The sequence below is a fragment of the Hyperoodon ampullatus genome, assembly GCF_949752795.1.
Source record: "Hyperoodon ampullatus genome assembly, chromosome: X".
Classification (NCBI taxonomy): Eukaryota; Metazoa; Chordata; class Mammalia; order Artiodactyla; family Ziphiidae; genus Hyperoodon; species Hyperoodon ampullatus.
In genome coordinates this window covers 33,566,694-33,592,191 of record NC_136913.1, presented here as the reverse complement: position 1 = coordinate 33,592,191, position 25,498 = coordinate 33,566,694, and the positions used below count along the sequence as shown (strand labels likewise).

General features: G+C 35.6%; 1 protein-coding gene across 1 annotated transcript in view; it reads right to left on the bottom strand.

Annotated features, from left to right (window-relative positions):
• The window catches only part of CFAP47 (cilia and flagella associated protein 47), a gene marked incomplete at both ends in the record, with an annotated part of 271,498 nt that overhangs the window by 166,011 nt on the left and 79,989 nt on the right, over positions 1 to 25,498 (bottom strand). The window contains 7 exon segments of the mRNA XM_079727989.1: positions 3,723 to 3,788; positions 3,792 to 3,839; positions 4,126 to 4,223; positions 14,066 to 14,144; positions 14,862 to 14,910; positions 16,788 to 16,997; positions 23,542 to 23,737. Of these exon segments, the coding sequence (XP_079584115.1) occupies positions 3,723 to 3,788; positions 3,792 to 3,839; positions 4,126 to 4,223; positions 14,066 to 14,144; positions 14,862 to 14,910; positions 16,788 to 16,997; positions 23,542 to 23,737 (746 nt within the window).

The window sequence follows — 25,498 nt, the reverse complement described above, 5'->3', positions numbered from 1 at the left end:
TTAAAACAAAGCCAGCAGGCTGAGAAGGGCTGGGCAAAAATGAATCTTTGATAACTTTGTTGAGGAAATGAATAACTATCCCTACAGTCTTCTACTGCCTGAATTCATCTTACATAAAACATTGACCTTCTTTACTTTTAAAACACTTTTATTCATGAATTCTGTTATTAAGGCTGAAAGCATCCAAGTTGATATAAAGTAACAAAATTTTTAAGAGAAAAGTTAGATTATCTATTCACCCTTAACTTCCATCAATACTCAGTGAATTATGTGTAGGAGAATCTCTCTCTCTCTCTACATGAGGGAATAAAAATACATTCTATGATGAGTCCAAATAATTTGCACAATATCTTTGCTTTAAAAGGGAGGATATGTAATAACTGTTACATTCCAGCTGGCATGATTCCACAACAGGGCATAACTCTGGCACAGAAACTTATCCAACTGATTCAATAGTTGCAAAGAAGGACATGATGAATCAGGAACTTAAACATTAATAAGTAAGTCCAGTGGTGAATTTCACAAGATTCAAATGTGGACCAGTGCTAAGCATCAGCATTAATTCACTATGGGTAAGTTAATTTAAGGGTGATATTTTTAAAACTTTGACATTTAATGCAGTGGGTAAATTCAGGCTGATAAAAAGGTAGGGAATTGGAACTGGCTGGTTAAAGTTTGGTAATTATCAGCTAAGTTCATGGTCAACTTTTCCATTCATCAAATCTTAGACATCTTCTCTATATTTTTTATGTAGTAGATACTCAAATTTTAAAATCTTGTTTTTTGGCTACACAATAAAATAGATATATATATTTTTTTAAATAGACATTTTGAGTCAATTTATCTGAGGAAGTCAAAAAGCAAAGGAGAGAATCACAATGTATGATGAATTATATTTTCTAACCAAAGATATTTTAAGTTTCTTGTAAACCCTTACCAAATTCTCAAAGGTTACCTTAAACACCAAAAGTCTTATGCAACTCTTCCTGGTTCCTTTTTCAGAATGATTTCTCTCCCCCTTTGATTCCCAAAGCATACTGTATCTATGTCTTCTTGGCATGCACTGGCTGCTTTGTACCAGATATATGTGCAACTGTGAGTCAGTAACATATTTGAAGGCATGAGTATGGTTTCACCATATCTGTATCCCTTGCAGGGTCTATCCAGCATATTTCATGGAGGATATTCAATCTGTCAAATTGACGGGAACTATAATATCTTTTTTCTTCCACACTAAAGTATTTAATTAGAGTTTATCTTTAAAACTCTTATAAAAGAACTCTCTGGCCAAAACCCTTGATTACAGTATCTCTTTATAGCTCTACCAATATAAAAGATAAATGTCAGACCTGGTACAAAATGACTTTAACATATAAGTGACTTTAATACAAGGAAAAAGCAAGCCGTTATGAAACACCATTTCTCCAGCAGGTGTAAGGAAGCATTTTGTACCAAGCCACACATGGGCACTGGCATCATCAATCTCTCTGAATCATAGAATGGAAAACTCAGAGTTTGCTGTAATGGTCCTCTTGTGTCCTTTTGTGTCTGGTCACCAGGTCTCACAAACCTCACAATATCTCCCCTATCAGTTTATTATTTTAAGTCCCCATTAAAATGATATGAGTAGAGAAACTACTTTTCTCCTTGACCAACTGCAATGGCATTTTTATTGTACTGTGTTCCCTGCTTCCAGTGCCTTTCGCCTAGGTCCATCCTCACCACTGCTGTAAGAGTAAACACCTTTATTCCCACAACACCCACATAGTAAACTCCTGACTTTTTATGCTGATACCCAAGATCCCAGTATATGCCCTATGTCTATTTTTCCAATCCCAAACCTCAACTAAGGCAAACTATTCACACAATTTCCTTAATGTATGTCATCTGTCCACATTCTACATTCTGCTTATGCCTGAATAAACACCCTCTCTTACCACTACCAATCCGAATCCAACCCACCATTCAAGACCCCAAGTAAGTCCTGCCTTCTCCACAAAGTCTTTGGTGGATCAATCTAGATCACACTGATATCTTCTTTTATCTGAATTCTACACTTTATTCTTTTCCTACATTGACAATTACATCAGTAGAACATTATTTATCATTTAACTTGCATATATCTTGATTATTCAATGAGTTTGCATATTCTTTGAAGTCAGGAATAATTTATTATACTACTTCATTACTCTAAAGTAACAAAAGGCTCAGAAAATGGTAAGCATATAATATGTTTTTGATTGTTGCTATAGAGGACGATGTGAAAGGCCAGATGGAATTATAGCTTGGAGGTCTAAACATAATAAAACTCTGTATTGACATTGTGACCTCTACATCAATACTTAAAAACTAAGGTGAAAATTCTTTTTTGCTACCAAATAGGAAAACAATAATAGAACATCTATATTCAAACAATCTGCTGCTTTAATTCATTCTTAGAACTCAGATAATATTAATAAAGCACTTAAATTTCATTGTTGGGGTTTAAGAAAACTGGACCTATCAATAGAACTGCTTATTACACAGTCAGATGTACATAATTACATACATTTAAAAATAGCCAGTAGATTTCTATGAAGTCATACTTTAATTTCCAAATTTTAGCAATATCCCATGAAAAGACTGTTTCAACTTAGATTTTAAATATATGAACAAAGGAATATTATAAAGGAGTCAATCAACATTTTTCCAAAGAAGACATAAAAATGGCCAACAGGTACTTAAAAAGATGTTTAACATCACTAACCATTAGGGAAATGTAATCAAAATCACAAGGAGAGATCATCTTATACCTGTTAGAATGGCTATTATTGAAAAGACAAGAGATGACAAGAGTTGGTGAGGATGTGGAGAAAAGGGAACACATGCACACTCTTGGTAGGAATGTGAACTGGTGCAGCCACTATGGAAAACAGTATTGTGGTTCCTCAAAAAATTAAAAATAGAACTACTACATCATCCAGCAATTCCACTTCTGGGTATATATCCAAAGTAAATAAAATCAGTTACATCACAGATATCTGCACTTCCATGTTCAACTGCAGCATTATTCACAAAAGCCAAAATATAGGAACAACATAAGTGTCTCTTGACAGATGAATGGATAAAGAAAATGTGGTATATACTTACAATGGAATATTATTTAATCATAAAAAAGAAGGAAATCCTGTCATTTGTGACGATATGGATGAACCTGGAGGACATTACAGTAAGTGAAATAAGCCAGACACAGAAAGACAAGTACTGTATGATTTCAATTATATGTGGAACCTAAAAAAGTCAAACTCAAAGAACCAGAGAGTTAAATGGTAGTAGCCAGGGCATGGAGATAGGGGAAATGGGGAGATGTTGGTCAAAGGGTACAAATCTTCAATTATAAGATGACTGAGTTCTGGGGAAGTAATGTAAAGTATGGTCATTATAGTTAATAATATACTGGACTGTACACTTGAAATTTGCTAAGAGAGTAGATCCTAAGTATTCTCACCACAAAAAACAAAGTAACTATGTGAGGTGATGGATGCTGACGTGTTAATTAACTTGATCATGGTAATCATTTCACATTGTATATGTATGTTAAATCATCACATTGTACACACAAAAAATCACACTGTACAAGTTAAATATACACAATTTTTATTTGTCAGTCGTAACTTACAAAGCTGGAAAAAGAGAAGAAATTCATAAAATATTTATAGAATGTGTGATTTTAAGGCACCCACCTGTATGTCCATGTCAAAGCCAATTTCACGAAGAACTTTCACAATAATCAGGCAATTGTGCAGATACTATTCAGAACTTTTCAGTTGTGTGTACACATTTACAAAATGAGACTCAATCTGGAAAAGACAACAATCAAATCTTTTAGTAATGGAATAAAAATTACTGCTTTTTAACTGTTCTCTGTAGTTCAGCAAAGAATCATTTAAATACTAGCATTTGTCAGTAGGAGATTATTATAATGAAAATAAAAGAATAAATAAAAAGGGAATGCTAGTCATTCAGATATAGGTATGACTTAAAATTAAAACTTCAAAAGAATCAGTTTGCAGAAAGTATTTCAAATTTTAATTACTAAGTTCTTTCAAATAAGAGAAGACCACTCTGCATAAAAAGGACTCTTACCAAAAATAGGCAATAGGCTCCTAACAGTGTTGCAAAAACAAGGCCATCTAAAAGGTCTCTGTCAAAATTTACTATCCATCTCTCAGAGGGAATAACATCTGCTCCAAAAAAGAGAGAGAGAATAAATATCATAATAATTTTACTTTTCTAACAATATATCTTATGGAAATTTGAGCAATAGTCAAAGAGAAATTTGCCTTAGCTTGGAAAAGAAAAAACATATTATTTTGGAAATAAAACAATAAATAAATAAACCTCAGAAGCTTAGTAACATGAAATATATCTGTAAGGTATTACAGGCAACTGCAAGCTGTCTCTTTTATTTCTACTGGAACCACTTTGAAGAATATACGACCATGCAGTAATAGAAAAAAAATCTGATATTTCAAAATTACTCATTCTGTTGAGTACCGTGAAGTTCAAATGTTTGATCAATGATCATCAACATGGGTAAGGAGGCTCGGAAGGCGTGAGGTTTCCTGTAACTCTAAAGTTGTAGTGTGCCAGTTTCACTATTTGTTGCAGAAATTCCTCCACATGTAGGGTAAGTATGTGAAAGGGGTTGGAGATTTATGGCTTAAAGAAACCAGAAATGACCTATAAAAGATAATACAAGACGGAGGAATAATAAAAGAAGTTTTCAGTTACAGAGACAATTACTATGCTGAGACTAGGAAAAAAAGTGAAAATATCTGGATATTTAGTGAAAAACAAAACAAAAACAAACCTGTCCTATATTTGGGAGGAAGGAAAGATGATTTAAACATCAGAAATTATTGCTGTGATGAATGTGACATTTCCTTTTTTAAAATGTTTCCAAAAGGGCCTAGATTCTTAACAGTTTGAGATAATTTCTTGTCTGAAAAGAGGGGGAAAAATGGGTGATCTTCATAAACCCCCTCAAGTCCCTTGATTCTCATTTTCCGCGAAGAAGAAACCATGATGGGATATGTTCATGACATGTATATGACTTCACAAAGTAGGATTGTTTTACGTCTGGAACTGGAAGCCTTAATTTTCTCTGGAACCACAGATGTCCTGGATATTTCACAGAAACAGTGCCCAGTACTTTTTCATCTGAGACGCTGCAACACTGAACATTTCTAGAGGATTTCTATAGTATATTATTGCAAAATCAGTCTAGCAAACAAAGATCACTAGGAATTTTCAACTAACACATAGCAAACAACATTCTGCACTATATTTTTGAAAGTATTTTTTTTCCTGGCAGAAATCTATAAATAATTGTATGTTTGATATAAGATGTGATACAACCAAAGTAATTATTGTAAAATGTACATTTCTAGTTGTCTGAATAATTATAGTCTAAATGTACTTCTTGATGTATATTTGCCACTCATAGCTTTTAATAAAAAGGGTCTCAATTTGTAGCCAAAATTCATTTTTCTACAAACTAGAAACAACAATTCTAACTTAAATCTGAAAAAGGCAATTAACTAGCCTTTTAAGTTTATAGTGAAACAGTCAGGTGGCAGTGGATATAGACTGTGACCTCTAAGTATCTCATCCTTATCTTGTACTGACATAGACAAGGGACAGAAATTCCCCTGAAAGAGTTTAACATCTTATTGAGGAAAGATTACAACCACAAGAGGAAAACTAATGAAATACTTCCTAACTAGAAGTTAATGAATAGATAACAATACAGCAAAACCTAAGTGTTACACTGTTACTTCCAATTCCACCAACTGCAATCCTGCATCACAGGATTCATTATGGCCTTCCCCCTTTGCCTATTTCTAACTTGCTTCTTTTAACAGTGAAAAACATGGTTCTCACTATCGAAAATAGATTTACTTATTTGTTGAGCCACGGTATACATATAAAGTACTTTCAGGGCTTCCCTGGTGGCGCAGTGGTTGGGAGTCCGCCTGCCGATGCGGGGGACGCGGGTTCGTGCCCCGGTCCGGGAGGATCCCACATGCCGCGGAGCGGCTGGGCCCGTGAGCCATGGCCGCTGAGCCTGCACATCCGGAGCCTGTGCTCCGCAAGGGGAGAGGCCGCAACACTGAGAGGCCCGTGTAACGCAAAAAAAAAAAAAAAAAAAAAAAAGTACTTTCAGAATTGCAAACCCATCCCCTTGTAAGAAACTAGAGTAACATGTATATGTACAGTTCTATTTGTCTTTAGTTCTACATTATGCACTCATGGTACTATATTCAAGAGAGAATTTAGTCAGCTCCTTTCTCCTCCATTACATTCAGTGAGGTTGTCAAACATCTGTAATGAAGTTAGATTCATTTGTCACAGTCTGCATTCCATCCTGGATTACTACTTCTGTCTCTTGGTTGATTAAAATATATATATACACTAACATTCACTCTTTCTGGATTTTGAGAGATACACTTCTAGGATTTTGAGAGATACATTATCATGTATTCACCATCACATTTCCATACAGAAAAGTTTCATCACTTCAAAAATTCCCACATGCATTTGAGAGTCAATTTATTGATATCTACGAAAAAAAAGGGTGGTAGGATGTTCACTGCGGTTACATTGAATCTACAGATCATTTTGACATCTTAACGATATTGAGTCTTCCAATACCACGTGCATGGTGTATTTCTCTATCTAGTTATCTTTGATTTCTTTCATCAGTGTTTCGTAACATTCAGCACATATATTCTACACATATTGTGTTAGGTTTACACTTAAGAATTTAATGGTGCTATGATAAATTATATATATGTATAAATATAGATAGATAATTTCAAATTCCAACTGTTTACTGCCATTCCCTAGAAGTAGAATTTATTTTTTGTATACTGATCATATATCCATCCTACAACCTTGATAAACACTTATACTAGTTTAGGAGCTTTTCTGTAGATTCTTTGGGATCTTCTACTTGATTGTCATGTCAAATTCCAGCCTCTTTCCCAGGGGGAGAGGTGGGGTTTTTTGTTTTTAAGGGTTTTTTGAAGCTGCAATGAGTTTTCACCAGGGCCCTAAGGATGACAGGCTCCAGACGCGCAGGCCCAGTGGTCATGGCTCATGGGCCCAGCTGCTCCGTGGCATGTGGGATCTTCCGGGACCAGGGCACGAACCCGTGTCCCCTGTATCGGCAGGCGGACTCTCAACCACTGCGCCACCAGAGAAGCCCCACTGCAGCATTTTTTATAATATCCAAAATATGGGAACAACCTAGATGTCCATTAATGGATAAATGGATAAATCAATAAATAGATAAATACTAAAGAAATTGTGGTATACATACACACACACACACACAATGGAATGTTATTCAGTCATAAAAAAAGTGAAATCTTTCCATTTGTCACAACATGGATGGACACTGAGGACATTATGCTAAGTAAAATAAGTCAGACAGAGAAAGACAAATACCATATGATCTCTCTTCTATGTAGAATCTAAAGCAACAACAACAAAAACCAAGCTCATGGACACAGAAAACAGACTGGTGATTACAAGAGGTAGGGGGTACGGAGGTAAAATAAATGGCTGAACAGTTTTTTGTTTTGCTTTGTTTAAATAAAGTGAATAAAAATTTTTTTTAATTCTAATGACAGTAATGTATCAGTTATAAATCAATGTTACCTCATTAAACTAAAAAAGTCTTTTTTAATAAATAAATTAAAGGAAAAAAATAAAAAATAATAATTTAAAAAAAGGAATGTATCAGCCCTGACCTAAGTGAGGTGGAGGTGCTGATAGCAAGACCTCAGCAGATACGCAATATGCAAAAAACCTGTCAGGCTGGTTCCAATGCTAAACTCGCAAGAGTTTCTGAGAAACCCGTTATCAACGAAAAATTCTTTATTTGTTGTCCCATCAGGTTGATCAAGGACACACTGTCCTTAAGGTTGACTCTACAAGCTGCCATCTAATCAGTTTACCCCAAAAAAGTGTGTAATTGAGGCCCACTATCTATTCTCTGCAATGTTTCTCCTTCACGATTGAAGGATAATTTCAGAGTACAGAATTACAGGTTAGTTTTCCCTCAACACTTTAAATATTTCACTTCACTCTCTTCCTGAATGCATGATTTCTGAGGAGAAGATGGATGTAATTCTTATCTTTGTCTGTCTACAGGTAAGGTGTTTTTTTCCTTTGGCTTCCTTCAAGATTCTTTCTTTATCTTTGATTTTCTGCAGTTTGAATATAATATGCCTCAGTATAAAGGTTTTGGGGCATTTATCCTGATTGGTATTCTCTGAGCTTCCCAGACCTGTGGTGTGATGTCTGACATTAATTTGGAGAAGTTCTCAGTCATTATTACTTCAAAGGAATTGTTGTTTAAAGGGACTTCTTTTTCAAATATAACTGGTAAATAAATACCATTCTGTGAACAACTTAAAAGCACTAATTGCTTTTTGTGATACTATGGGAAGTTTATAGCAATACAATCCTACCTTAAGAAACAGGAAACATCTCAAATAAACAACCTAACCTTGCACCTAAAGCAATGAGAGAAAGAAGAAGAAAAAAAAAAGTTGGCAGAAGGAAAGAAATCATAAAGATCAGATCAGAAATAAATGAAAAAGAAATGAAGGAAACAATAGCAAAGATCAATAAAACTAAAAGCTGGTTCTTTGAGAAGATAAACAAAATGGATAAACCATTAGCCAGACTCATCAAGAAAAAAAGGGAGAAGACTCAAATCAATAGAATCAGAAATGAAAAAGGAGAAGTAACAACTGACACTGCAGAAATACAAAAGATCATGAGAGATTACTACAAGCAACTCTATGCCAATAAAATGGACAACCTGGAAAAAATGGACAAATTCTTAGAAATGCACAACCTTCCAAGACTCAATCAGGAAGAAATAGAAAATATGAACAGACCAATCACAAGCACTGAAATTGAAACTGTGATTTAAAATCTTCCAACAAACAAAAGCCCAGGACCAGATGGCTTCACAGGCGAATTCTATCAAACATTTAGAGAAGAGCTAACACCTACCCTTCTCAAACTCTTACAAAATATAGCAGAGGGAGGAACACTCCCAAACTCATTCTACGAGGCCAACATCACCCTGATACCAAAACCAGACAAAGATGTCACAAAGAAAGAAAACTACAGGCCAATATCACTAATGAACACAGATGCAAAAATCCTCAACAAAATACTAGCAAACAGAATCCAACAGCACATTAAAAGGATCATACACCATGATCAAGAGGGGTTTATTCCAGGAATGCAAGGATTCTTCAATATACGCAAATCAATCAATGTGATACACCATATTAACAAAATGAAGGAGAAAAACCATATGATCATCTCAATAGATGCAGAGAAAGCTTTCGACAAAATTCAACATTTATGATAAAAACTCTCCAGAAAGTAGGCATAGAAGGAACCTACCTCAAAATAATAAAGGCCATATACGACAAACTCACAGCCAACATCGTCCTCGATGGTGAAAAACTGAAAGCATTTCCTCTAAGATAAGGAACAAGGCCAAGATGTCCACTTTTGTCACTCTAATTCAACATAGTTTTGGAAGTCCTAGCCATGGCAATCAAAGGAGGAAAATAAAAGGAATACAAATTGGAAAAGAAGAACTAAAACTGTCACTGTTTGCAGATGACATGACACTATACATAGATGAACCTATAGATGCCACTAGAAAACTACTAGAGCTAATCAATGAATTTAGAAAAGTTTCAGGACACAAAATTAATGCACAGAAATTTCTTGCATTCCTATACACTAACAACGAAAGATCAGAAAGAGAAGTTAAGGAAACAATCCCATTCACCACTGCAACAAAAAGAATAAAATATCTAGGAATAAACCTACCTAAGGAGCTAAAAGACCTGTACTCAGAAAACTATAAGACACTGATGAAAGAAATCAAAGATGACACAAACAGATGGAGAGATATACCATGTTCTTGGATTGGAAGAATCAATAATGTGAAAATGACTATACTACCCAAAGCAATCTACAGATTCAATGCAATCCCTATCAATTTACCAATGGCACTTTTACAGAACTAGAACAAAAAATCTTAAAATTTGTATGGAAACACAAAACACCCCGAATAGCCAAAGCAATCTTGAGAATGAAAAATGGAGCTGGAGGAATCAGGCTCCCTGACTTCAGACTATACTACAAAGCTACAGTAATCAAGACAGTATGGTACTGGCAGAAAAACAGAAATATAGGGCTTCCCTGGTGGCGCAGTAGTTGAGAGTCCACCTGCCGATGCAGGGGACACGGGTTTGTGCCCCGGTCCGGGAAGATCCCACATGCCGCAGAGCGGCTGGGCCCGTGGGGCCGTGGGCCCGTGGGGCCATGGCCGCTGAGCCTGCGCATCCGGAGCTTGTGCTCCGCAACGGGAGAGACCACAACAGTGAGAGGCCCGCATACCACACAAAAAAAACAAAAAACAAAAAAACAGAAATATAGATCAATGGAACAGGATACAAAGCCCAGAGATAAGCCCACGCACATATGGTCACCTTATCTTTGATAAAGGAGGCAAGAATATACAGTGGAGAAAGGACAGCCTCTTCAATAAGTGGTGCTGGGAAAACTGGACAGCTACATGTAAAAGAATGAAATTAGAACACTCCCTAACACCATACACAAAAATAAACTCCAAATGGATTAAAGACCTAAATTTAAGACCAGACACCATCAAACTCTTAGAGGAAAACATAGGCAGAACACTCTATGACATAAATCACAGAAAGATCCTTTTTGACCCAACTCCTAGAGTAATGGAAATAAAAACAAAAAATAAACAAATGGGACCTAATGAAACTTAAAAACTTTTGCACAGCAAAGGAAACTGTAAACAGGAGGAAAAGACAACCCTCAGAATGGGAGAAAATATTTGCAAACGAATCAAAGGATAAAGGATTAATCTCCAAAATATATAAACAGCTCATGCAGTTCAATATCAAAAAAACAAACAACCCAATCCAAAAATGGGCAGAAGGCCGAAATAGACATTTCTCCAAAGAAAACATATACATGGCCAAGAGGCACATGAAAAGCTGATCAACATCACTAATCATTAGAGAAATGCAAATCAAAACTACAATGCGATATCACCTCACACAGGTTAGAATGGGCATCATCAGAAAATCTACAAACAACAAATGCTGGAGAGGGTGTGGAGAAAAGGGAACCCTCTTGCACTGTTGGTGGCACTGTAAATTGATACAGCCACTATGGAGAACAGTATGGAGGTTCCTTAAAAAACTAAAAATGAAACTACCATACGACCCAGCAATCACACTACCGGGCATATACCAAGAGAAAACCATAATTCAAAGAGACACATGCACCCCAATGTTCATTGCAGCACTGTTTACAATAGCCAGGTCATGGAAGCAACCTAAATGCCCACTGACAGACAAATGGATAAGGAAGATGTGGTACATATATTCAATGGAATATTACTCAGCCATAAAAAGGAACGAAATTGGGTCATTTGTAGAGATGTGGATGGATCTAGAGACTATCATACAGAGTGAAGTAAGTCACAAAGAGGAAAACAAATATTGTATATTAACGCATATATGTGGAATCTAGAAACATGGTACAGATGAACCGGTTTGCAAGGCAGAAATAGAGACAGAGATGTAGAAAACAAACGTATGGACACCGAGGGAGGAAAGCAGTGCAGGTGGGATGAATTGCGAGACTGGGATTGACATATATACACTAATATGTATAATATGTATAAAATAGATAAGTAATAAGAACCTGCTATATAAAAAAATAAATTAAAATAAGTAAATAAATAAATAAAGAGGCTGAGGAGTCACCTGCATTCATTTTGGAAGTTCACTAATCTTATCAACATTTAACAAATGCCTCCTATTCAAGGCAGATTATTTCTCAGGATGGTTTCCACAAGTCTTATCTATGTAAGGGACTTCCTGTTATTCTATTCAGGGAACATTTCTTGATTAATTCCCTAATTCTAGAGAGTATAGCCTATTTAAGACTTGTAGCTCTGAATGTGCTTCATATAATTATGAACTAAATACCTTGGTACATAAAGGCAATACAGAAACTAAAATGTTAAGTTCAGAAAAAAAAAACAGAAAACATATACTAGATACTCAAAAACACCCACAAAAAATCAGAAAACATATTCTAGCCATTTTACTCAGATAACTAATGGAGATATATAGATATAGATATAGATATAGATATATTGCTTCTCTCTCTCTCACTCTCCCTTTGTCTCTCTCACTAGCACACACACTCACACACATACCCCTACAGTATTACTTCATATGCCAAAAGTAAAAATAAGGAAAGTCAAGAAGAAAATATTGAAGTGATGAGCACATAAGGAAGATAATCAGTTAATCTAAAATAGAGGTTAATTCGAAAAGCAGCAAGGGAGGAACTGTATTTTACTGTTGGGTTCCTTGACTCCCTCAAAAACCATCCTTTTTTTTTTTTACCATAAAATAATACTTTTTTATAACTTAGGAAATAGATGGAAAGGCTGGTTATTAATTTTGGAAGACAGAAATTACAACAAACCAGTGTCTTCTGTATTTAGAATATCATAGCTGATCAGATAATTCAGCATAAACAAGGACATTACTTTAGTGGTGCTACCCAATATCTAGGTGATGTTAAACTAAAGAAAACTCTACATAATTTATCTTAGAAACACAATGGCTAGGAATATCCATTCTGGTTCTGCAAACAAAGACTTTGTTTCTTTTGAAAGTCACAAAAAACATTCTTAATATCATTTAAGCAACTATAAATGGACATAAAAATCCCACATAAAACCATAAACTTCTAAAATAAGATATAAATTTGTTTCAGTAATAAGTATATGCTTTTTTTGTAGGAACATATTTTAATTTTTACAAGGAATATGTTTTTCATTTTGAAATTTTATTGATGTGAAATGTACAGTTTCAAAAGAGCAGTTTAGCATTGGTTTTGGTATTGGGTTTCAATTTCATAAGTTGATTTGAAGCCTTTTGTAAACACTATTAATTTAAAATATCTAAAATAGTTATATGATATCTTACAAGTACCCATATATAATACATTTATTTTTAAGTAAATATCTTCTGTAGAGTTTACTGATGGCAGTTGTAAAACAGGCTTCTTCAGTGAAACTATAAACATTCACTTCATCCTATAACTATGGAGACAATTTATGGGTTTTTGCCTCATTAATAAATTAATATATCAATAAAAATAAATGAATAACATCTCAGTTTTTATTGAGTAACTTTAATTATTATCATTACTATATATCAAACATGGAATATTTATTAATGTATTCTATTCAGGGGATATTTCTTGATCACTTCCCTAATTCTAGAACATATAGCCTATTTAAGACCTGCAACTCAAAATGCACTTAATTATAAACTAAATTTCTTGGTACTGAAAGGCAATATAGAAACTAAAATGTTATTTACTTAAAAATAAATTTATTATATAAGGGTACTTATAAGATAGGGGTGTGTGTGAGAGAGAGAAAGATGAGAGATGCAAAGGAACAGGAAAAGAGGAAAATGTAAAGTTTCCTTTTCTTATTCTTTGTAAAGTCTATAGCTGACATATGACAGTGTTATTCTCAAAAGAGTGTACCTATAATAAAATTTCTATATGATTCTATACAATCTAAGTGGTGTTAAAACAAGGTGACTAAGTGCATAATCTTTGGAAACAGAAATTTGGTTCAAATTCCTGGCTCTCCCACTTAACGTGTGAGTAAACTTGGGCAAGTTATCTCACACTATGGGCTTTATATCTCTTCTGTAAAACAGAGATGAAGATCTAAAAACATCCACATCTCAGGGCTGTTGTGTGGATTCCATGATATCCAGCCTATGACCTAGAATTTGACCTGTGTTAATTGATAGCTGTTGACCTCATGATTCCTGTATTTATCCAAGCTTTGATTTCCATAAAATCAGCCTCTCCCAGTTCTCATCCCATGTCTTACTCACGGATAACAAAGCAGATTGTGCAAGACTCTCATAATCTGCTCCTGCTATTCTTTCACCTTCATCTCTCAGCTTTGCCTGGCCAGTATCCATCAAACCAAAAAAACCCAAAAATATTCCCCAAATATAAGCCTGTTTCAGCCTCCATATCCAGTGCTTTTTTTTTTTTTTTTTTACAACTTGTAATACTCTGCCCACATCACCATCCCTTCCATAGATATATGGAAGATATATAACCTCAAAACCCAGATTTTTTGGAAATTTAGGGAAAAGAAAAGCAGGATGTGCAACCACCAAGCTGAAGACACATGAGTGTGGAGGAGACCAGCAGCCACGTTAGCAGGCTGTAATTAATAGCTCTACAGCCAGGTGAGCCAAACCAAATGTGACAAAGTCAAAAGAAGAAAACAAAATTAAAAGCCAAGCATGTTCACCTCCAGGGGGAGCCACGGTATGAAATGGTCTTACCTAAGTAAAAAAAACCCAAAACATGAAGAAATGAGTGTTTCATTTTTTCACTGAACCCATGCACCTCAACACGGACACACCAGATGCAAATAAAGTCTTTAATTTAGGACAAACATCAGCAAGTGTAATTTGTCCTTTGAGATTTTACTCAGAAGCCCATGCAGCCGTCCCCAGTCCCACCCCCACCCCAGGACATTATTAGTTGCTCCTTTTGTGTTGCATTTTCTCTTTACCTCTATTGGTACCAAACACTTTTTTAAAGTCTACCTTCCCTACTATATTGACCTCCATCAAGGAAAAGTCACCTTCTATTTAATCTTTGCTTACCCAGTACCTTGGGCAGAGCTCACAAGGATTACTCACAAATAAATATAAACTAACAGATAAAAAGCAATAAAAGAATCAAAAGAATCAAATTTATTCCAAACAGGCTGAGGTGAAAGGGAGGCTTTTGAGGACGTTCTTGCTGGAACACCTCATTTATCTCAATGGGATCAAAAACGTGTAGTGAGAGAAAGGCAAAGACAGCTTCGGAGAGTTGAGAAGGAAGAGCTGATCATATGCCCTATGGGAAACCAGATAAGGAGTTAACATGGCATCAGTAAAAGGATTTGTCACTATTAAGGTTCCAGGGAATGTTTCCTTGTACATGGAAAAGTCTTTTGTAGCCCATTTATGATTTCCAAAGGTTCTAAATTAGTTCCAAAAGCTCTACCTTATCCCAAACCTGCTAAATGTTGAATTGGAGTTTAGGGTAAGGGAAGAAGGGTGGGGAAATCTACTGAAGAGCAAATGAGTCTCAAGGCTGAAAGGAAACACACAACAACAAAAAGACAAGAAAATCATCAAGTATATGACCCTCCTCTTTCTGAAGACTGCTGTCAGGTCTCCTTACATCCTGTTTGCTGACCAGACGTCAACACACTGTAACAATGAAACCTGTTTATGCCTCTCTTAGAGGCAATTGTACCACCGTCCAAGAAGCCATCTAGCTCACACAGCATTTACTGAAGCTATTTCCTTCCGCACCCTGTGAACGTGGTCTGAGCCTTCATTAGCTTGAAGACATTCATGGATAAGTTATTCATGATTTTTATTGGTGAGCTCAAAGGTACACCTTACTTAGTGCTTTTGGCATTGAATTTGTGGACTAGAGGAAAGTAAAGTTAAACTTCTATGAACAAGGTCAGTAACACAGAAAAAGACAGAATACCTCCCAGGATGAAGGCATGGAGTTCAGTTCTTGATAGAAGCCTAAAGCAACGCCAATTTAAAAAAAAAAAAGGTTTTTTTTTTAATGTCAACAAAAGATGGACTGTGAGCATCAAAAGAGAAAAATAGGAGTCTGAGAGGTATAATTTAGATAATTTTATCTGTCAACATATGTGAGAAAGGGACACGGAAGCTGGAGCTCAGAACTCCATGAACCGTGTCCTGGATACAGCCACGCTTTGCCTTGGATGCAACATTCCAGTACCATCTGTCTCTCTCACCCTTCTAATTCCTAATGCATAAATCAATCCTTAGACTATAAATATGCTATACAGCAATGACCTCACTAAAAGTTAATAAATTATCACATAGAGTACATATTCATCTTTAGTATACAATTCGCTCTACACTATAAACATTTTTAACAAACTTTATTGCTCTATACATTCACCTCTTGCCCTTTGGAGAGTCAAATCATCTCAGGGTATAATGTAAAAGTGAAATTTCTGGTCCTACAAGGTAAGAAGTCCAGAAACATGGTTTAACCAAGGTGTACTTTAATTTCCTTGAGTCCGTCAAAGGAACGTGTAACAAAATCATATTGTTTGGAAACTCGTTATGCTGATGTTTCTCATTTTCATTTAATACTGACTTAGCATTTCCTTTGTGCCAGTTCCTGTACAATTACTCAATAAAAATTAACTCAATGAATTTCTCATTATTACAGATGAGATAGGTTCTGCTATGACCCCCATTTTACAGATGAGGGAACTGAGAGGCTCAGAAGATGACATAACTTCACCAAAATTAACACAGCCAGGATTAAAATCCAGGCAGCCTAGTCCCAGAGAATAGGCTGGCAGCCACTATCACCCTGTTTCTCGTGAAAGCAACATTGCATTTGGAACTTTCTTAAAAAACCTTTATGTCCAAAGTCATTATTTTAGATGTCCCTCTTTTTAACATTTTATAATAGTGTAGAATATAAATCTATTATTCTTCACTGTCAGATACAAAAGAATCTACATTTAAATGTCTTACCACTTATCCCTGCTATCGCAGAAAAGAACACTGATGAAAAATGACATAGGTTTAGATGATTTGAAGCTGAGATGACAGGTGAGAGCAGCATTAATTCCACTGGGAGAGCACATAATGACTCTGCCTTTTGGAAAATTCACAGAAAGAGGTTGAATCACATCACCATCAAGAAGCCTTGTTGGGGAAATCTGGACACTGAAAATTGAATCCCTGTTTAAAATTAAAAGAAAAAATTAGCTCAAAACACGTACAAGTAATTGGATTTAAATGTGGTTTCCTCTGTTTTTTGAATCATTAGAAAAATTAAAACAATAAATATTTACAATAATATGCCCAACTACTAAAGATATTTTTCTATCATCTCTCGTTTTCTGGTCACAATATAAGTAAAATTGATAATATGTTGATTTAACCAAGAACTACATGAGGTGATCAAAAGTTCCTTTTGACCTGTCAGGATTAAAATAACAGGGTTGGGCTTCCCTGGTGGCGCAGTGGTTGAGAGTCCGCCTGCCGATGCAGAGAACGTGGGTTTGTGCCCCGGTACGGGAAGATCCCACGTGCCGTGGAGCGGCTGGGCCCGTGAGCCATGGCCGCTGAGCCTGCGCATCCGGAGCCTGTGCTCCACAATGGGAGAGGCCACAACGAGAGGCCCACGTACCACACACAAAAAAAATAAATAAATAAAATAAAATAAAATAAAATAAAATAACAGGGTTAAAATGCCTGACTAAGTGCAATGTGTTTTTAACCACAGCCATGCTAAAAGCATTGTCCTTAAATATGTCCTAACAAAAATTTACTAGAAATTACTGCTTTAACAGCTAAAGCTTTAATGCATGTAGACTAAATATTAATAAATGCATAAACACATATTTTTCTTTAATTTGGGTACAATTAAGCACTTGTACACATATATCATGAATATTTTTTCAATCATTACTATCAAAAAAATTCTACCAAATGTTTGCATATTTCATTATATACTATAATTTATTTAGCCAATCTAAAATGTTTGTGATTTTTAGTAGCATAGTATGTAGTACTCACCTGAGGTGAGTACTACATACTATGCTACTAAATTAATACTTGGTAAATTTTAGTTGTCAATAAATATTTCACCATATTACTTTGTTTTATTATATATATAGGTTCCTATAGCAAATAAGAAGTGCTATCAAATGGGAATCATATTTCCTTAGTACTTTAATTAGAATGAAGATTATTCAGCTAATTAACTAGAAAAAGTAAAGAAAGCTCTCAACTTGAATTAGTTAAACTCATATGGTTCACTGGATAAAACATGAAAAAGCAGTTTATAAATCAGGTTTGAATCCAATTCTGTTGCTAATTAACTGTCATCAGATAAGTCATTAATGCTATTGACTTTATTGTATATATAATGAGAATAGGTTACATCATCTCTACAGTCACTTTTACATGCTCATTTCATTATACCATGTTTTGTAAGACTCAGCTTTTAACTTGAGGTATTTTTAAAATTTATACCATTATACATTAATTTAAAAGCTGAAAGATTAAAAGATTAATTCATATATGAGACGTTTCTTGACCCAAAAAAAGTACTTTCTAGTACAATGTAATTCAAGTCATGTCTATTTCCTATTTAAGCAACAAAGTTTAGTGTCTACTTACAAGATAGGGTCTTGGAAAAACTGTGAATCCCAAAGTTGTAAAGTTAAAGTTGAGGAACTACACTCTCTCACAAAATGGCATTTAAAGCAAGCCCCTGAGGTATAAGTAAGCACTCATCGTATCCTGCAGGCCAAATGTTAGAAACTAAAGGCTGTTCTATGCTCCTCAACTTGGACAATTTTCATTTATTTCCAACCATTACATCACACACGGAACTCATTTTCTCTGGATCTCAGAACGCTTAACTATAAAGTAAGGTATTGAGCTAGAGAAGCTCTGAGGTGGGTCCAAGATCTGGAAGTTTATGAAAATAATGCTAATAGACAATTCACATCGGTACACAAATCCTCACAATTTATATAATTTTAAGATGTACACCAGCCACTCTTTACATCTATTTCTTTGTATATATAGACAGGCGTATATTTCTAAATAAAGATTTGTTTCACTTTCCTTTTTTGTCATTTTATATAAAGGATATCAATATATGTAGTCTTCCTTAACTTTTTATTAATCTCAATATTTTGTTTTCTAAGATTCATAATACAGTTGTCTCATTAGTTGAAGTTCCTCCACTTCACAGCTATAGAAATATTCACGTACACATATATCACAAATTATTTACCCCTTTACCTGTCACTGGACATCTGTGCAGTTCCCAGATTTTGCTATTCTGAATAATGTAACTATGACTAATTTCAAACATACCTTGTAGTACACATGTGCACTTTATTTTAAGTATAGTTGATTTATAATGTTATATTCAATGTTATATTCAGTGATTCAATATTAAAGTTATTATAAAATATTGGCTATTTACAATAGCCAGGTCATGGAAGCAACCTAAATGTCCACTGACAGACGAATGGAAAAGGAGGATGTGGTACATATATACAATGGAATATTACTCAGCCATAAAAAGGAACGAAATTGGGTCATTTGTAGAGACATGGATGGACCTAGAGACTGTCACACAGAGTGAAGTAAGTCACAAGAGAAAAACAAATATCGTATATTAATGCATATATGTGGAATCTAGAAAAATGGTAAAGATGAAGTGGTTCGCAAGGCAGAACTAGAGACACAGATGTAGAGAACAAACGTATGGACACCAAGGGGGGAAAGTGGGGCGGAGGTGGTGTTGGTGGGATGAATTGGGAGATTGGGATTGACATATATACACTAATATGTATAAAACAGATAACTAATAAGAACCTGCTGTATAAAAAAAAGAAATTCAAAAAACAGTTATAAAATATTGGCTATCTTCCCTGTGTTGTATAATATATCCTTGTAGCTTATTTATTTTATACATAGTAGTTTGTACCTCTTAATCCCCTTGCCCTATCTTGAGCCTCCCCCTACTTGTCTCCCCTCTGGTAACCACTCTGTGTCTATGAATCTGTTTCCCTTGTGTTATATTCATTCATTTTATTTTTTAGATTCCACATATAAATGAAAACATACAGTATTTGTCTTTCTCTGTCTGACTTACTTCACTAAGCATAATACCTTCCAGGTCCATCCATGTTGTTGCAAATGGCAGAATTTCATTCTTTTTTATGGCTGGATAATATTTCATTCAATATGTAGAATATATACACATCTTCTTTATCCATTCTTTTGTTTTTGTTTTTGTTTTTGTGGCACGCAGGCCTCTCACTGTTGTGGCCTCTCCCGTTGCGGAGCACAGGCTCCGGACGCGCAGGCTCAGCGGCCATGGCTCACGGGCCCAGCCTCTCCGCGGCATGTGGGATCTTCCCAGACCGGGGCACGAACCCGTGTCCCCTGCATTGGCAGGCGGACTCTCAACCACTGTGCCACCAGGGAAGCCCTCATTTGTTGATGGACACTTAAATTGCTTCCATACACTGGCTATTGTAAATAATGCTGCTATGAATACTGGGGTGCATTAATCTTTTTGAATTAGTGTTTTTATTTTCTTTGTATATATACTCAGGACTGGAATTGCTGGATCATATGATAGCTCTATTTTTAATCTTTTGAGGAACCACCATGCTGTTTGCCACAGTGGCTGCACCAATATACATTCCCACCAACAGTTCCCTTTTCTCCACGTCCTCGTCAACATTTATTACTTGTTGTCTTTTTGACAACTGCCATTCTGATAGGTGTGAGGTGATATCTCATTGTGGTTTTGATTTGCATTTCCCTGATGAGTTTTTCTTGTATATACTGTGAAGTGTAGATGTTGGGCTATGAAATATGCCGATGTTACACTTTACATAGTATTATCCAGTGTGGTCCTACTCACTGACACCGTGACTAGTAACCTGATTTATTAATGTTTGCCTACCTAGGACAAGCAAAATGTTATCTTATTGCAGCCACTAATTTTTACTTCCAAGTTTACAAACAGGTCAATTATATGTTTTCATGTGTTTATTTTCTGTTTTATCTGTGAAACAGTGATTGAAACTTTTTGTCAACATTTCTGTTGAGTTACTTGATATTTTTCTGATTAATCTGTATCAGTTATTTTATTGTTAGCATGATTTTAAGGCTTAAGAAATCTTTCTCTACCCACAGACATTAAAATTGTTTTAAATTTTCTTTTTTGCCTATATTCAAATTGGCTATCTTTTTTAAATTTTATTTATTTATTTTTGGCTGCATCAGGTCTTCATTGCTGCGTGCGGGCTTTCTCTAGTTGTGGTGAGTGGGGGCTACTCTTCATTGCGGTGCACGGGCTTCTCATTGCGGTGGCTTCTTGTTGCAGAGCATAGGCTCTAGGCGCACGGGCTTCAGTAGTTGTGGTATGCAGGCTCAGTAGTTGTGGCTCATGGGCTCTAGAGCACAGGCTCAGTAGTTGTGGTGCACAGGCCTAGTTGCTCCATGGCATGTGGGATCTTCCTGGACCAGGGCTCGAACCCGTGTCCCCTGCACTGGCAGGTGGATTCTTAACCACTGTGCCACCAAGGAAGTCCTCTAATTTTTTTTTTACATTTGACCTTTGACATTTAAGCCTTCAATCCATGTGTAATGAATTTTCGTGTATTAAGACAGGAATCCAGTTTGAAATATTCCATAGAATCGATTATTCCAGCACCATTTATTGAATAGTAATCTCTTTGCTCCATAGATCTATACTACCTTTGTCATATATTCAGTATCCATCCACGTGTGGGCCTTTTTCAAGTCTATTCTACTCCTTTGCACATTTTCTCTATCACTGCACCACTATCACATTGATTTATTAGTCTTGATATTTAGGAAGCCAAGCCCTTCTCACCTTATTCTTTTCCTTCAGGGGTGGCTTGGCTACTCTTGACCCTTGATTTTTTCATATAAAATATAGAATTTTATCTGTCAATCTCTATGAAAAAATTTATTTGAATTTTTATTTCAGTTATATGAAATATCTAAATTGATTTGTAGAAAACTGTCCTTTTTACAATATTAAGTATCCCAATTCATGAATATGTGTAAATCTTCATTTATTTATGAGTTCTTTGACTTAAATTTTATAATTTTCTCCACACAGTTCCATACAATTCTTCCTATTATCTTTAATTGTTAATGTTTTTATGATTAGTAGTTTTACAGTTGCATGTTCTAAATGTTGTAAGCTGAAATGCTATTGAATTTTAAATACTGGACTTATATTTGTCTATCTTGATAAATCATCTTCATAGTTTTAAATATCTACATATACATTCTTTTAATTTCCTATACAGAAATTCAGATTCCGACATACACCAAAGTTTAAGAACCACTGATCTAGAGAAGATTTGCTTGCTTCTGCTGAAAGACAGAAGGACTTACTCACATGGAACCATTTTAGCCTCTTCCAGATTAATCCAGGAATCAGAGATTAAGTTTTCCTATCTTGAAGTTGTCCCAATTTAAGAACAAGCTTGCATTTGGCATGTTATTACAGTTCACCACTCCTACTCTAGTTTCAGCTTATAAGAATGTATTCTTCTGGTTTGGCTTGATCTGATACCCTTTAGAGACCTCCCACTCTTCTCAGCAGCCCAGCAGTTTTATATATATATATATATATATATTTTTAATACATACATACATATATATACACACACACACACACGCAAACACAAGCTCTATTTGTTCTGTAATGTGAGGGTTCATAATATATCTAGGCCAATACAGTCCTGGGATTTGCGCTGTTCATAAATTTTTAAAAAAATGAAAACAGATTGCATTCTCTATAGTGTGTGCACATGATAGGCAGAATTCTGTGATGGCCACCAAGAGTCCTGTTCCTTAGTGTACAAACTGCATAGTTCCCACTCCTTGGGTGGCAGGATCTGTAAATATGATGAGACATCACTTTGGTGATTAAGTTATGCTATATGGCAATAGTAAAGGAACTTTCCATAGGTAATGAAGGTCCCTAGTCAATGGAATTTGAGTAAGCAAAGGGAGATAATCAGGGCCAGATCCAATTTAATCATGTGAGAGAGAAAAGTCAGAGAGATGGTGTACTTCTGGCTTTGAATGAGTTAAATGCCATGTTGTGAGGAGGGGACCACATGTCTAGGACGTGAGGGTGGCCTCTAAGAGCTGAGAGTTGTCCGAGCCAACAGCCAGCAAAAAAACGATGTCTGAGTCCTACAACTACAAGGATTAGTTCTGCCAACAACCAGAGAGCATGGAGGAGAACTAAGCCTCAGATGAGACTGCTGCTATAGCCCACACCTTGAGCTCTGCCTACTGAGACCTTGAGCAGTGGACACTACACTAACCTGGACTCCTGACCCACCCACCACCTACCCCCCCAAATAAACTGGGAGAACAAATTCATGTTTTAAGGCACTAAGTCTGTGGTAATTTGTCATACAGCAAAAGAAAACTATACACTGAATTTTTAAGCTTGCTTCTCATACCACAAAAAGAGATATACCAAAAATTTTTACCAGAAAATTAAACGACTAATGGTGAGACAATTAAATGGGCTTTTGGGGGGTATTTTTAATTTAAATGTACAGTTAAATATTTTAGTAGTTCACTCCAACTATAGAAGCAAGTCAGACATTGTTCATGACTCATATAACACAGACAGAAAGAAAAAAGCACCTAAAGAAAATGTGGTCAATTCACATTAGGCAACTACCTGAAATAGTTTTGAGGTAAAATGTTGACATCCAGCATAGTTGTTACATCCAAAGGAACAGGATTAAAAAATATGAAAGGAGGGTCAAACAATAACTTCGGTAATTTTACCTCTCCAACCAGACATAACATTCGATAGCAAACTGGATTATCATTTAAATATATAGGAATATCAGCTGTGTATTTTCTAGGCTGCTCTAATGAAAGAAAAACATTTTTTAAGTATTTTAGATTAGTTCACACACACCAAAAAACATTTACATAATTTAAACCTTACTAAATATTAAGATGTACTATGAAGTTACGGCTCAATGGAGCAGAACAGATTACCCAGAAACTGGATTTATCCTGCCAAGGAACTTAAGACTTGTAATGAGGTGTCATTGATATAAAAATCTTTTAAAGTGCACTCTGTCTAGAAATAGAGTACGTCTCCTTACAGTAGATTTTCATTATTATGGGAAAATACATATACCTTGGGGAAACAGTACAATAGGACTTCTTTTTATCTTTTATTCAACAGGACTTCTTTTTTTAATTGTTTTCCATGACTTAACAGGAGCTGCCCATCCCTTTAGTATATGCAGCATGAAGATGAGGTCAAATAACTGCCATAAAGATCTCAGGGAATACTGAGAAATGGATATGCTAAGAGGAAAGGAATATGCTTTCTTGCAGATTTTTAGGTTTATGTAAGGCTGTCAGGGTCGACTGGCCAATTTCACCTGGTAGGAAAAGACAGGAAATTGCCACATGGCAACTCACAGGAGGAAAGGCAGTTTGTGTAGGAGAAAAAGGCTCAGCACAGAAGCAGCAGGCTGCTCTTGGACAACAGGTGCCATCAGAGCCAGTTGCCAATGCCTTTTAAGACCCAAATCCCCAAACATAAGTCTCATAGGCAGAAAAATGTGATCTCATGAGTATGAATTCAAGGTTATATTTTAGAAATCAAAAACTTACTGAATTCTGAGTTTTGAATGGATTGCTTTGAGATTATTCCTGGGTTTTAGAAGTGTTAAAGGTTTCTGGGATAATGGAGAAGGGGGTTCCTTGCGTAACCTAAGACTACTGGGGATTCAGTAACACATGTTTTTAAGCTCAGGTATGCCTTCTCTCTCATCTGAGATGTAAGTTATATAAAGGTGTTATAGGCATGTTTAATTTTTTTTTAAGAGTTAGGATGAGATCCTAAGGAAGGAACTTATAGGTTTGACTGCTTGGGCTCAGCCCCATACTGAAGGAAAAGGCAAATGGAAATGTTTCTTATTTCCTTCTAGATGATTCAGTCCATTTCATCTGGATATAAATGTTGATAAGGACATAAAGGAGAAGCTCTGTATAGAAATACAGGTGGTGGTTTTAGCTGGACTACCTTTTATACTATTTCTTTTAGGACCAGACACATTAGAAACTAAGAAGAAATACAAAGAAATATATAATGAAACCTAATAATTTTTATAAAGTAAACTTCAGAATGCAGGGAATATTTGATGTTTTCTATCATCTTTTCAGAGTTCTAAACAGAGGTAATAAAAGATGAAACATTTAAAAAATCTACTAATCACAGTATCCTATGTACTGTCTTTCACACATAAATCGAAAGTGCATATACAAGGCCAGGCTAAGAGATATGCTGGACATAGATTTAATGCAATACCGTGCTAACAGAATATTATGGAGAAAGCAAACACACAGCTCAATGAACTCTCTAAAAAGCTTAAAAGCGGTAATAGGTTCTTATCCTGCCTTTTCTATTGTTAACATAGCTAGCCGCGGGTATTTTATTAGATTGCCACATGTGTAAAACATAGTAGTGTCCGAGAGATCCCAATGCAAGTGATTTACTGAGGGAGTGCTCTCAGGAGGAACCTGTGGGTAAAGGAGGGAAGCAGAACAGGGCAGGGCAAGAAGCTATGAGAAGCTGTAGTTTTAGAATCCAGATTCAACCTGATTCCACA